This window comes from Pseudophryne corroboree, chromosome 9 (genome assembly GCF_028390025.1).
Source record: "Pseudophryne corroboree isolate aPseCor3 chromosome 9, aPseCor3.hap2, whole genome shotgun sequence".
Lineage (NCBI taxonomy): Eukaryota > Metazoa > Chordata > Amphibia > Anura > Myobatrachidae > Pseudophryne > Pseudophryne corroboree.
This window is the reverse complement of record NC_086452.1, coordinates 37935064-37949373: the sequence shown is the minus strand read 5'-3', so window position 1 is coordinate 37949373 and position 14310 is coordinate 37935064. Positions and strand designations below refer to the sequence as shown.

The following is a 14310-nucleotide window of genomic DNA, read 5'->3' as shown; positions in this document are numbered from 1 at the left end:
TTGTCAAAGATAGGCTCTGCTTCCTCGGCTACTGGACAGCATTAGCTCCAGAGGGGGTGAACACAGGTTCTTACTGGGCGTCCACCCCCAGAGCCGCGCCGCCGTTCTCCTCACAGAGCAAGAAGAACAGAAGTCAGAAGACGTCTCAGGCGGCAGAAGCCTTCAGCTTCACTGAGGTAACGCACAGCACTGCAGCTGTGCGTCATTGCTCCCATACACCTCACATACTCCGGTCACTGTAAGGGTGCAGGGCGCAGGGGGGGGGGGGGCGCCCTGGGCAGCAATATAAACCTCTGCATGGTAAAGACTATATACATGTACAGGTGGGCTCTGTACATGTATATAAAAGAGCCCTCGCCATTTTTTCCTAAGTTTCAGCGGTTCAGAAGCCCGCCGCCGAGAGGGCGGGGCTTCTCCCTCAGCACTCACCAGCGCCATTTTCTCTCCACAGCACTGCTGAGAGGAAGCTCCCCGGACTCTCCCCTGCTTACACACGGTAAAAGGGTGCTTAAAAGAGGGGGGGGGGGGCACATAATTGGCGGTTTACATATTGCACAGCGCTGCTGGGGAAAAACATTTTGTGTTGGTCTCCAGGGTTGTTGCACTGGGGTGTGTGCTGGCATACTCTCTCTCTGTCTCTCCAAAGGGCCTTGACAGGGATACTGTCTTCAGAAAAGGGGTTCCCTGTGTGTGTGAAGTGTGTCGGTACGCGTATGTCGACATGTTTGACGAGGAAGGCTCGCTTACTGTGGAGGGGGAGTGTTTGAATGTCAGGTCGCCGTCGGCAACGCCGACACCAGAATGGGTGGATATGCTGAATGTCTTGAATGCAAATGTCAATCTATTGCATAAAAGGTTAGACAAGGCAGAAGCTAGGGATCAGTCAGGTACCCAGTCCATTCCTGTCCCTGTGGCGCCAGGCCCGTCGGGGTCTCAGAAGCGCACCATATCCCAGATCGATGACACAAATACCGACACAGATTCTGACTCTATTGTCGACTATGAAGATGCAAAATTACAGCCGAAGGTGGCAAAAGGTATTCGGTACATGATTATGGCCATTAAAGAGGTTTTGCATATTACTGAGGAACCCCCTGTCCCTGACACGAGGGTACACATGTATAAAGAGAAAAAGCCTGAAGTCACTTTTCCATCATCATTTGAGTTAAGTGAATTGTGCGAAAAGGCTTGGGACGCTCCAGATAGGAGACCACAAGTTCCCAAAAGGATTCTTATAGCGTATCCTTTTCCACAAACTGATAGGATACGCTGGGAATCTTCACCAAAAGTGGACAAGGCGCTGACACGCTTGTCCAAAAAGGTGGCACTGCCTTCTCAGGATACGGCTTCCCTCAAGGAACCGGACGATCGCAGGCAGGAAATTACCATGAAGCACATTTACACTCACTCCGGCACTATTGCTAGACCGGCTATGGCGTCGGCCTGGGTTTGTAGTGCAGTTGTGGCATGGGCAGATTCCTTATCTACGGAGATTGACACCTTAGATAGGGATGCCATTCAAATGACCATAGAGCATATCAGAGATGCTGCCTTGTATATGAGAGATGCTCAGAGAGACATTTGTTTATTAAGCTCCAGAATAAATGCTATGTCTATTTCTGCTAGGCGACTCCTGTGGAACCGGCAGTGGACGGGGGATGCCGATTCTAAGCGGCACATGGAGTCCTTGCCGTACAAGGGGGAGGAGTTGTTTGGAGACGGCCTCTCGGACCTTGTCGCTACGGCTGGTAAGTCGAGTTTCTTACTTTATGTCCCCCCGCAGCATACTAAGAAGGCACCTCATTATCAAATGCAGTCCTTTCGTTCCAATAAAAACAAGAAGGTACGGGGATCGTCCTTTGTTACCAGAGGAAAAGGCAGGGGAAAGAAGCTGCACACAGCTAGTTCCCAAGAGCAGAAGTCCTCCCCTGCGTCTGCAAATTCCACCGCATGACGCTGGGGCTTCCCGGGGGGAGGCAGATCTGGTGGGGGCTCGTCTTCGGTTTTTCAGCCACGTCTTGGTTCAATCGCAGGTGGATCCCTGGGCAATAGAGATTGTTGCTCAGGGATACAGGCTAGAATTCGAAGACTTGCCTCCTCGCCGGTTTTTCAAATCGGCTCTGCCGACTTCCCCGTCAGAGAGGGAGTCATTGTTGACAGCAATCCAAAATTGTATGTTCAACAGGTGATTGTCACAGTTCCTCATCTCCAGCAGGGAGAGGGATATTATTCAACCCTGTTTGTGGTCCCGAAACCGGACGGTTCGGTCAGGCCCATTTTAAACCTGAAATCCCTGAACTTGTACTTGAAAAGGTTCAAGTTCAAAATAGAATCACTCCGGGCGGTCATCGCCAGCCTGGAGGGGGGGGGGGGGGGGGGGGGGGGGGCTGGATAGTGTCCCTGGACATAAAGGATGCATACCTTCATGTTCCAATATTCCCCCCTCATCAGGCATTCCTGAGATTTGCAGTGCAGGACTGTCACTACCAATTTCAGACGTTGCCGTTTGGACTTTCCACGGCCCCGAGGATTTTCACCATGGTAATGGCGGAAATGATGGTGCTCCTGCGCAGGCAGGGGGTCACAATTATCCCATACTTGGACGATCTCCTTATAAAGGCGAGATCTCGGGAGAAGTTGCTGGACAGCGTGTCTCTGTCCATGAAGACGTTGCAGCTACACGGCTGGATTCTCAATATACCGAAGTCCCAGCTAGTTCCTACAACGCGTCTGACCTTTCTGGGCCTGATCCTAGACACAGACCAGAAAAAGGGTTTTCTTCCGATCGAAAAGGTTCAGGAACTCATGACCATGGTCAGGAACCTATTGAAACCAAAGAAGGTTTCAGTGCATCAGTGCACGCGGGTCCTGGGGAAGATGGTGGCTTCATACGAGGCTATCCCTTTCGGCAGATTCCATGCGAGGACTTTTCAATGGGACCTCTTGGACAAGTGGTCCGGGTCCCATTTACAAATGCATCAAAGGTTCACCCTGTCTCCCAGGACCAGGGTATCTCTCCTGTGGTGGCTGAACAGTGCTCACCTTCTAGAGGGTCGCAGGTTCGGCATTCAGGACTGGGTCCTGGTAACCACGGACGCAAGCCGCCGAGGCTGGGGAGCAGTGGCACTGGGAAGAAATTTCCAAGGTCTCTGGTCAAGCCTGGAGACTTGTCTCCACATCAACGTCCTGGAGTTGAGGGCCATATACAACGCCCTGCGTCAAGCGGAGAACTTACTTCGGAGAAGACCGGTTCTGATTCAGTCAGACAATGTCACGGCAGTGGCTCATATAAACCGCCAAGGCGGAACAAGGAGCAGAGTGGCCATGGCAGAAGCGACCAGGATTCTACGCTGGGCGGAAGGCCATGTAAGCGCGCTGTCAACGGTGTTCATCCCGGGGGTGGACAACTGGGAGGCGGACTTCCTCAGCAGGCACGACCTGCATCCGGGGGAGTGGGGACTTCATCAAGAAGTCTCTGCACAGATCGCGGATCGGTGGGGCCTGCCTCAAATAGACATGATGGCGTCCCGTCTCAACAAAAAGCTAAAGCGGTATTGCGCCAGGTCAAGGGACCCTCAGGCGGTAGAGGTAGACGTTCTGGTGACACCTTGGGTGTTCAGATCAGTCTATGTGTTTCCTCCTCTTCCTCTCATACCCAAGGTGTTGAGAATAATAAGAATGAGCAGGGTCAGAACAATCCTCATTGTTCCAGATTGGCCACGGAGGACTTGGTATCCGGAACTACAAGAGTTGCTCACAGAAGATCCGTGGCCTCTTCCTCTAAGGCAGGACCTGCTGCAGCAGGGGCCCTGTCTGTTCCAAGAATAACCGCGGCTGCGTTTGACGGCATGGCGGTTGAACGCCGGATCCTAGCGGAAAAAGGGATTCCGGAGGAAGTCATTCCTATCCTGATCAAGGCTAGGAAAGACGTGACGTTGAAACATTATCACCGTATATGGCGGAAATATGTTTCTTGGTGTGAGGCCAGAACTGCTCCTACGGAGGAGTTCCATTTGGGCCGTCTACTTCACTTCCTTTAAACAGGAGTGACCTTGGGCCTAAAATTAGGGTCCATAAAAGTCCAGATTTCGGCCTTATCCATTTTCTTTCATAGAGAATTAGCCTCTCTTCCTGAGGTACAGACTTTTGTGAAGGGGGTGCTGCATATTCAGCCTCCCTTTGTGCCTCCGGTGGCGCCTTGGGATCTTAACGTGGTGTTACGTTTCCTCAAGTCACCTTGGTCTGAACCACTTAAAACTGTGGAGTTGAAATACCTCACGTGGAAAGTGGTCATGTTGTTGGCGTTAGCTTCGGCGAGACGTGTTTCAGAATTGACGGCTTTATCGCATAAAAGCCCATACTTGGTTTTTCACGTGGATAGGGCAGAGTTGAGGACTCGTCCTCACTTTCTGCCAAAAGTGGTCTCATCTTTTTATGTGAACCAACCTATTGTCGTGCCTGTGACTACAAGGGACTTGGAGGATTCTGAGTCCCTGGATGTAGTCAGGGCTTTGAAGATTTATGTGACCAGAACGGCTCGGATCAGGAAGACTGAAGCTTTGTTTGTTCTGTATGCGGCCAACAAGGTTGGCGGCCCTGTTTCAAAGCAGACTATTGCTCGCTGGATCTGTAACGCGATTCAGCAGGCGCATTCTACGGCAGGATTGCCGTTACCGAAATCGGTTAAGGCCCACTCCACTAGGAAAGTGGGCTCTTCTTGGGCGGCTGCCCGAGGGGTCTCGGCATTACAGTTGTGCCGAGCAGCTACTTGGTCGGGGACAAACACCTTTGCGAAGTTCTATAAGTTTGATACCCTGGCTGAGGAGGACCTCCTGTTTGCTCAATCGGTGCTGCAGAGTCATCCGCACTCTCCCGCCCGTTTGGGAGCTTTGGTATAATCCCCATGGTCCTTACGGAGTCCCAGCATCCTCAAGGACGTTAGAGAAAATAAGATTTTACTTACCGGTAAATCTATTTCTCGTAGTCCGTAGAGGATGCTGGGTGCCCGTCCCAAGTGCGGACTTCTTCTGCAAGACTTGTATATAGTTATTGCTTACATAAAGGTTATGTTATAGTTTTCGGTGATACCGTGGCTATGTTGTTGTTCATACTGTTAACTGGGTAAGTTTATCACAAGTTATACGGTGTGATTGGTGTGGCTGGTATGAATCTCGCCCTTAGATTTACATAAATCCTTCCTCGTACTGTCCATCTCCTCTGGGCACAGTTTCCCTAACTGAGGTCTGGAGGAGGGTCATAGAGGGAGGAGCCAGTGCACACCCAGAATCCAAAGCTTTCTTAAAGTGCCCTATCTCCTGCGTAGCCCGTTTATTCCCCATGGTCCTTACGGAGTCCCAGCATCCTCTACGGACTACGAGAAATAGATTTACCGGTAAGTAAAATCTTATTTTCCATTTTCAGACCTTTCCGTTCGGTCTCTCTTCCGCTCCCACCGTGTTCATGAAGGTCACAGGATGGCCCTACTTCAAAGGCAGAGAGTGAGGTTTGTTCCCTAACTGGACAATCTACTGCTGGAAGCCCACTCTGCAGATTAGGTTGTTTCTGAATATCCGGAGGATCCAGGATCTTCTGATTCGACACGGGTCCCATTTATGCTCCTCGTACTGTTTTTTCTGTTTTTTTAGGGATGGTTCTCAACTCGGTCCGTCAGAGGATTTTTCCTTCCTCGGGACCAGTTCCCCTCTCTCTTCAGCCATGTGCGGCGCTGAGAGAGGTCACCTACATCCTCCTCTGAGCAGAGGATAACAGTCTTCATTCCAGATCAAGCCGCCAGGTCTGGCACCCGGGTGAGTGGACATTCCCCGGAGTTTTGTCAGCTGGTCCGCTGTTGGCGGAGAACTCGGATCGACCTCATGGCATTCCGACTGACTCTTCAACTGCCCCTTTATTACTCTCGGACGAGAGCCCTGGCGGCGGTAGCCGTGGATGCCCTCACGGCTCCTTGGAGCTTCTGGTTAGTCTATCTTTCCTCCTTTCCTGTTACTACCTCAATTTCTGCAACGCATAAAGGGAGAATGTGCGCTAGTCCTCCCGGTGACTCCAGTTTGGCCACGCAAGACTTGGAAATCTACCCTGCACCTGTTGTCAGTAGAGGAGTCTTGGCTCCTACCTCTACGGGAATGTCTACTTCAACAGGGTCCTTCTCTTTGTTCAGTCTTACACAGGTTTCGTTTAACGGTGTGGCTGTTCACGAAACCTTCTCAGAAGGATGGAGTTCCCTAGTTCGGTTATACCTACTGGGCCCCGATTTCGGAAGTCAGTTACCTCGTCTCACTTTTGCCACTTTTGGAAACTTTATGTGGCCTGGTGTGGATGACGAGGGTTTTTCCTTTCGTTTTTTTCATTTAGCCGCCTTATTTGGTTTCTCCGGGTGGTTTGCCCGGCTGCGCTTCGACTAGATTGACCTGAGTTTCAGGTCTCTGCTCTTTCGGTTTTCTTCCAAAGGTGATTAGTCTGATGGCCGGAAGTTCGGGCTTTCTTGCAGGGAGTACTCTACCGGCAACCCACCTTTCTCTGACGTCCTAGTGGATGCTGGGAACTCCGTAAGGACCATGGGGAATAGCGGGCTCCGAAGGAGGCTGGGCACTCTAGAAAGATTTATGACTACCTGGTGTGCACTGGCTCCTCCCACTATGACCCTCCTCCAAGCCTCAGTAAGATTTTGTGCCCGGCCGAGGTTGGATGCACACTAGGGGCTCTCCTGAGCCCTTAGAAAGAAAGTATAGATTTAGGTTTTTTATTTTCAGTGAGACCTGCTGGCAACAGGCTCACTGCAGCGAGGGACTAAGGGGAAAAGAAGCGAACTCGCCTGCTTGCAGCCGGATTGGGCTTCTTAGGCTACTGGACACCATTAGCTCCAGAGGGATCGACCGCAGGCCCAGTCCTTGGTGTTCGGTCCCGGAGCCGCGCCGCCGTCCCCCTTACAGAGCCAGAAGCAAGAAGAGGTCCGGAAAATCGGCGGCAGAAGACATCAGTCTTCACCAAGGTAGCGCACAGCACTGCAGCTGTGCGCCATTGCTCCTCACACACACTTCACACTCCGGTCACTGAGGGTGCAGGGCGCTGGGGGGGGGCGCCCTGAGAAGCAATTATAACACCTTGGCTGGCAAAAATACCACAATATATAGCCCCAGAGGCTATATATGTGGAAAATACCCCTGCCAGAATCCAGAAAAAAGCGGGAGAATAGTCAGCGGAAAAGGGGCGGAGCTATCTCCTGCAGCACACTGGCGCCATTTCTCCTTCACAGATCCGCTGGAAGGAAGCTCCCTGGCTCTCCCCTGCAGTCTACACTACAGAAAAGGGTAAAAAAAGAGGGGGGGGGGCACTAAATTTAGGCGCTGTATAAATTATATAGAAAAAGCAGCTATAGGGGACATAACTCAGTTAGTCCCTGCATTATATAGCGCTCTGGTGTGTGCTGGCATACTCTCACTCTGTCCCCCCAAAGGGCTTTTGTGGGTCCTGTCCTCTGTTGGAGCATTCCTTGTGTGTGTGCGGTGTGTCGGTACGGCTGTGTCGACATGTTTGATGAGGATAATGATGTGGAGACGGAGCAGATGCCTTTAGAAGGGATGTCACCCCCTGCGGGGCAGACACCTGAGTGGTTGAGCTTATGGAAAGAAATGAGTGCACGTATAGACTCCTTACATAAGAAATTTGACGACATGCCAAATGTGGGACAGCCGACTTCTCAGGTCATCAGGGGCTCTAAAACGCCCGCTACCTCAGACCGCAGACCCAGATGTCGACACTGATACTGACACCAGTGTCGACGACGATGAGTCTAACCTGATGCCCACTAAGGCCATTCACTGCATGATTGAGGCAATGAAAGAGGTGTTACACATTTCTGATATAAATACAGGTACCACTAAAAATGGTATTATGTTTGGGGAGAAAAAACTACCCGTAGTTTTTCCCCCATCAGATGAATTAAATGAAGTGTGTGAAGAAGCGTGGGCTTTCCCTGATAAAAAATTGGTAATTCCTAAGAAGGTACTAATGGCGTTCCCTTTCCCGCCAGAGGATAGGTCACGTTGGGAAACACCTCCTAGGGTGGATAAAGCGCTCACACGTTTGTCTAAAAAGGTGGCACTACCGTCTCCGGATACGGCCGCCCTCAAGGAACCTGCTGATAGAAAGCAGGAGGCGATCCTGAAGTCTGTATATACACACTCAGGCATTATACTTAGGCCAGCTATTGCGTCAGCTTGGATGTGCAGTGCTGCCGCTGCGTGGTCAGATAAACTGTCAGAAAATATTGACACATTAGACAGAGACACGATCCTGTTAACCATAGACCATATAAAAGACTCAGTCTTATATATGAGAGATGCACAAAGGGAAATCTGCCGACTGGCATCTAAAGTAAGTGCATTGTCCATTTCTGCTAGGAGAGGCTTATGGACTCGCCAGTGGACAGGAGATGCAGATTCTAAAAGGCACATGGAAGTGTTGCCATATAAGGGTGAGGAATTATTTGGGGATGGTCTCTCGGACCTAGTTTCCACAGCAACGTCTGGGAAGTCAGCATTTTTACCCCATGTCCCCTCACAGCCTAAGAAGGCGCCGTTTTATCAGGTTTAGTCCTTTCGGACCCAGAAAAACAGGCGTGGAAAAGACGGGACTTTTCTATCCAGAGGCAGAGGTAGGGGAAAAAGGCTGCAACAAACAGCAGGTTCCCAGGAGCAAAAGTCCTCCCCCGCTTCTTCTGCCAAGTCCGCCGCATGACGGTGGGGCTCCACAGGCGGAGCCTGGTACGGTGGGGGGCCGCCTCAAGAATTTCAGCGATCAGTGGGCTCGCTCACAGGTGGATCCCTGGATCCTTCAAATAGTATCTCAGGGGTACAAACTGGAATTCGAGGCGTCTCCACCCCACCGGTTCCTAAAATCTGCCTTGCCGATTGCTCCCTCAGACAGGGAGGCGGTGCTAGCGGCAATTCACAAGCTGTATTCCCAGCAGGTGATAATCAAGGTACCCCTACTATAACAAGGCCGGGGTTACTATTCCACACTATTTGTGGTACCGAAACCGGACGGTTCGGTGAGACCCATTTTAAATTTGAAATCCTTGAACACATACATAAAAAAATTCAAGTTCAAGATGGAATCGCTCAGGGCGGTTATTGCGAGCCTGGAAGAGGGGGATTACATGGTATCCCTGGACATCAAGGATGCTTACTTGCATGTCCCCATTTACCATCCTCACCAGGAGTACCTCAGATTTGTGGTACAGGATTGCCATTACCAATTCCAGACGCTGCCGTTTGGACTGTCCACGGCACCGAGGGTATTTACCAAGGTTATGGCGGAAATGATGATACTCCTTCGAAAAAAGGGAGTTTTAATTATCCCGTACTTGGACGATCTCCTAATAAAAGTGAGGTCCAAGGAACAGTTGTTGGTGGGAGTAGCACTATCTCAGGAGGTGCTGCACCAGCACGGCTGGATTCTGAATATCCCAAAGTCACAGCTGGTTCCGACGACACGGCTACTGTTCCTGGGTATGATTCTGGATACAGTCCAGAAAAAAGTGTTTCTCCCGGAGGAGAAAGCCAGGGAGTTGTCATCTCTAGTCAGAGACCTCCTGAAGCCAAAACAGGTATCAGTGCATCGCTGCACGCGGGTCCTGGGAAAGATGGTGGCTTCTTACGAAGCAATTCCCTTCGGCAGGTTCCATGCCAGAATCTTTCAGTGGGACCTGTTGGACCAGTGGTCCGGATCGCATCTTCAGATGCATCGCTTAATAACCCTGTCTCCAAGAACCAGGGTGTCTCTACTGTGGTGGCTGCAGAGTGCCCATCTTCTAGAGGGCCGCAGGTTCGGCATACAGGACTGGGTCCTGGTGACCACGGATGCCAGCCTTCGAGGCTGGGGGGCAGTCACACAGGGAAGAAACTTCCAAGGACTATGGTCGAGTCAGGAGACTTCCCTTCACATAAATATTCTGGAACTAAGGGCCATCTACAATGCCCTAAGTCAAGCAAAATCCCTGCTCCTACACCAGCCGGTGCTGATCCAGTCAGACAACATCACGGCAGTCGCCCATGTAAATCGACAGGGCGGCACAAGAAGCAGGATGGCAATGGCAGAAGCCACAAGAATCCTCCGATGGGCGGAGAATCATGTACTAGCACTGTCAGCAGTGTTCATTCCGGGAGTGGACAACTGGGAAGCAGACTTCCTCAGCAGACACGACCTCCACCCGGGAGAGTGGGGACTTCATCCAGAAGTCTTCCAGATGCTGGTAAACCGTTGGGAAAAACCACAGGTGGACATGATGGCGTCCCGCCTCAACAAAAAGTTAAAAAGATATTGCGCCAGGTCAAGGGACCCTCAGGCGGTAGCTGTGGACGCTCTAGTGACACCGTGGGTGTACCAGTCGGTTTATGTGTTCCCTCCTCTGCCTCTCATACCAAAGGTATTGAGAATAATAAGAAAGCGAGGAGTAAACACAATTCTCGTGGTTCCGGATTGGCCAAGACGAGCGTGGTACCCGGAACTTCAAGAGATGCTCTCAGAGGACCCGTGGCCTCTACCGCTCAGACAGGACCTGCTACAGCAGGGGCCCTGTCTGTTCCAAGACTTACCGCGGCTGCGTTTGACGGCATGGCGGTTGAACACCGGATCCTAAAGGAAAAGGGTATTCCGGAAGAAGTCATTCCTACGCTTATTAAGGCCAGGAAAGATGTTACGGCAAAGCATTATCACCGCATATGGCGGAAATATGTTGCATGGTGCGAGGCCAAAAAGGCCCCAACAGAGGAATTTCAACTAGGTCGATTTCTGCATTTCCTGCAAGCAGGAGTGAATATGGGCCTAAAACTAGGCTCCATTAAAGTACAGATCTCGGCTCTGTCGATTTTCTTTCAAAAAGAACTAGCTTCAGTACCTGAAGTTCAGACATTTGTGAAAGGAGTGCTGCATATTCAGCCCCCGTTTGTGCCTCCTGTGGCACCTTGGGATCTCAACGTGGTGTTGAGTTTCTTAAAATCACATTGGTTTGAGCCACTAAAAACCGTGGATCTGAAATATCTCACGTGGAAAGTGGTCATGTTATTGGCCTTGGCTTCAGCCAGGCGAGTGTCAGAATTGGCGGCTTTATCATGTAAAAGCCCTTATCTGATTTTCCATATGGATAGGGCAGAATTGAGGACTCGTCCCCAATTTCTCCCTAAGGTGGTGTCAGCGTTTCACCTGAACCAGCCTATTGTGGTGCCTGCGGCTACTAGGGATTTGGAGGACTCCAAGTTGCTAGACGTTGTCAGGGCCCTGAAAATATATGTATCCAGGACGGCTGGAGTCAGAAAAGCTGACTCGCTGTTTATCCTGTATGCACCCAACAAGCTGGGTGCTCCTGCTTCTAAGCAGTCTATTGCTCGCTGGATTTGTAGTACAATTCAGCTTGCACATTCTGTGGCAGGCCTGCCACAGCCAAAATCTGTAAATGCCCATTCCACAAGGAAGGTGGGCTCATCTTGGGCGGCTGCCCGAGGGGTCTCGGCTTTACAACTTTGCCGAGCAGCTACTTGGTCAGGGGCAAACACGTTTGCAAAATTCTACAAATTTGATACCCTGGCTGAGGAGGACCTGGAGTTCTCTCATTCGGTGCTGCAGAGTCATCCGCACTCTCCCGCCCGTTTGGGAGCTTTGGTATAATCCCCATGGTCCTTACGGAGTTCCCAGCATCCACTAGGACGTCAGAGAAAATAAGAATTTACTCACCGGTAATTCTATTTCTCGTAGTCCGTAGTGGATGCTGGGCGCCCATCCCAAGTGCGGATTGTCTGCAATACTTGTAAATAGTTATTGTTAACTAAAGGGTTATTGTTGAGCCATCTGTTGAGAGGCTCAGTTGTTTTCATACTGTCAAACTGGATATAGTATCACGAGTTGTACGGTGTGATTGGTGTGGCTGGTAAGAGTCTTACCCGGGATTCTAAATCCTTCCTTATTATGTCAGCTCGTCCGGGCACAGTGTCCTAACTGAGGCTTGGAGGAGGGTCATAGTGGGAGGAGCCAATGCACACCAGGTAGTCATAAATCTTTCTAGAGTGCCCAGCCTCCTTCGGAGCCCGCTATTCCCCATGGTCCTTACGGAGTTCCCAGCATCCACTACGGACTACGAGAAATAGAATTACCGGTGAGTAAATTCTTATTTTTTCGAATAAGGTTACGGCTCAGCTTCATACTCAGCTGTCGTTTCTTCCAGGGGTGATGTCCGCTTTTCATATAAATCTGACACTTGTGTTTTCGGCCCTCTCGGCGGTTTCATCGGATTTGTGACCTTTGGATGTTGTCAGGGCTCTCCGACTCTCTGTACAAAGGTCTTCGGCTATTCGTCAAATTGAATTCTTCTTTGTTCTGTACGATGCTCCCGTCCTAAATGGCCGGGGTCCCAACAGCTGTTGGGTCGTTGGATACGTCTGACCATCAGACAGTCTTATTTGGCGGTTGCTCGAGAGCCTCCGTTTTCCTTTTCGGCGCAATCCACAAGCTCTGGGGGACCTTCGGGGGCGGCTGCCCAGGGGGTTTCCGTGAATGCTTTATGTTGCGATGCCGCTTAGTCGGGACATTTATACGTTTATCACGTTTTACGGATTTGACATTTTTGCGGCCTCTATGTCACAGTTTGGCCGAGCGTTTTTTGCAGGTCTCTCAGCGCTCTCCCTCCCGTCTTGGAAGCTCTGGGACGTCCCCATTGTATCTGCACTCCAGTGGCCCCTAGTGGATGAAGGAGAAATCAGGATTTTGGTACTTACCGATAAATCCCTTTCTCCGATTCCACAGGGGCCACTGGATGCCCACCCAGCGCTGTTTCCTCCTTCTACACTTATCGGGTTGCATGTCACTGTGTGACTGTGCATTTTGTTCCTATTACCCTATCACTATGTTTCCAGGTTTCCTTGGTATTATCTTGTTTTAGTTGGCTTAGCGAACCTCCTCTACTTTGACGTTGGTCTTTTCCAGTTCTCCTCGGGCACAGTTTTGACTAGACTGGCTTGGAGTGGGGACATAGTAGGGGAGGAGCTAGTCACATGGTTATAAATTTAAAGTGCCAGCTCCCAGTTACTGCCTACTATATCCCCATTGTATCTGCAGTCCAGTGGCCCCTGTGGAATCGGAGAAAGGGATTTATCGGTAAGTACCAAAATCCTGATTTTATTTGAAATGTCAATATTTCCCCTAAGTACTACTCTGTGTTGCCTCAGTATTGTCTTAAATGTATTATAAGAGTGAGCGGCTGTCGCCACTGTCATTATTACATGGATCACATGGTGCCCCTATCTCAGACGTTACAAGCACCACCTTCGCTGCGCTAAACTCCTAACCTCAGTCGTTGCAAGCGTTTCTCCTTCCACAATCACCGCCATCTTGCTGGTTTTGTTCTCTGCCATGTATTTCAGCGCAAATCCAGGTGCACTTTGTCAACCATCGTCGTGCTACGCCGCCAAGATTTTACACTGCAATTCCCCTGCTATTATTTAGGCATTGCTATCATGGCACAGGCTGCTAATGAATGGGTAGGGCTGCTGTAATGATAAAGATTCTACTACACGAAATCTCTGCCGGCACTGCATGTGGGTGACGGACGCACTGTAACATCTGCCTTTTCTACGCATAGAAAGAACAGTAAGTTGCTCAAAACCCTGCATTAATGAGACGTCTCAGGAAAACATGACCTGTTATGGAAACTCTACTCCAAGCAGAGCGACGTCCGGGGCATTAATTTTATCGGCGACTGCAGAACTGAATACATTCCTTATGTGACTGTGAGTACGTCCTATAACAATATGAAATAACAGCTCTCTATCTTTTCCCATCTTCCTCCTTGCCCGCACGTTAGATCGGCCTTGTCAGACATATATGACGTCATTGATTTAGACGGCAACGGCTACCTGGACCTGGATGAGTATAATATCTTTGAGCTGAGGACCAGCGGTGAGAGGTGCGATGAGGACGCCTGGGAGGTTTGTAAAGGTGCGCGATTTCGGTTTGTGCGTTTCCTCCTCAAGATTTGTCACTTTTATATTAATGAAGTCACTTAATACAGTTGTTTAACAGAAAAAAGTGTGTTATTGGGAGATAATTTGGAACAGATTTAAATATGTAGCGCTCGCTTCCCGATGCTGCATGGTATATTGCGGGCCGTAAAACGTCCACTAATTCTGAGCAAAAGATTTGCATTTTTATAGTTTCTATTAAGAATGCATTAGAACTGAATTACTTTTCTCTTAACCTTTCAGCAAGATGTTGAAAAAAAACTGACGGTATAAAGGCCACGCG

The 14310-nt window shown here is 50.2% G+C and overlaps 1 protein-coding gene across 4 annotated transcripts in view; it reads left to right on the top strand.

Annotated features, from left to right (window-relative positions):
- Nucleotides 1-14310, top strand: part of PGM1 (phosphoglucomutase 1) — a 304177-nt gene that overhangs the window by 131901 nt on the left and 157966 nt on the right. For 3 of the 4 annotated variants that reach the window (XM_063939190.1, XM_063939189.1, XM_063939191.1), the window contains one exon: nt 13871-14004. The exons of the other annotated variant lie outside the window; for it this stretch is intronic. In XM_063939190.1, the coding sequence (XP_063795260.1) occupies nt 13871-14004 (134 nt within the window). The remainder of the gene's footprint in view (nt 1-13870; nt 14005-14310) is intronic. 4 annotated transcript variants of the gene reach the window in all.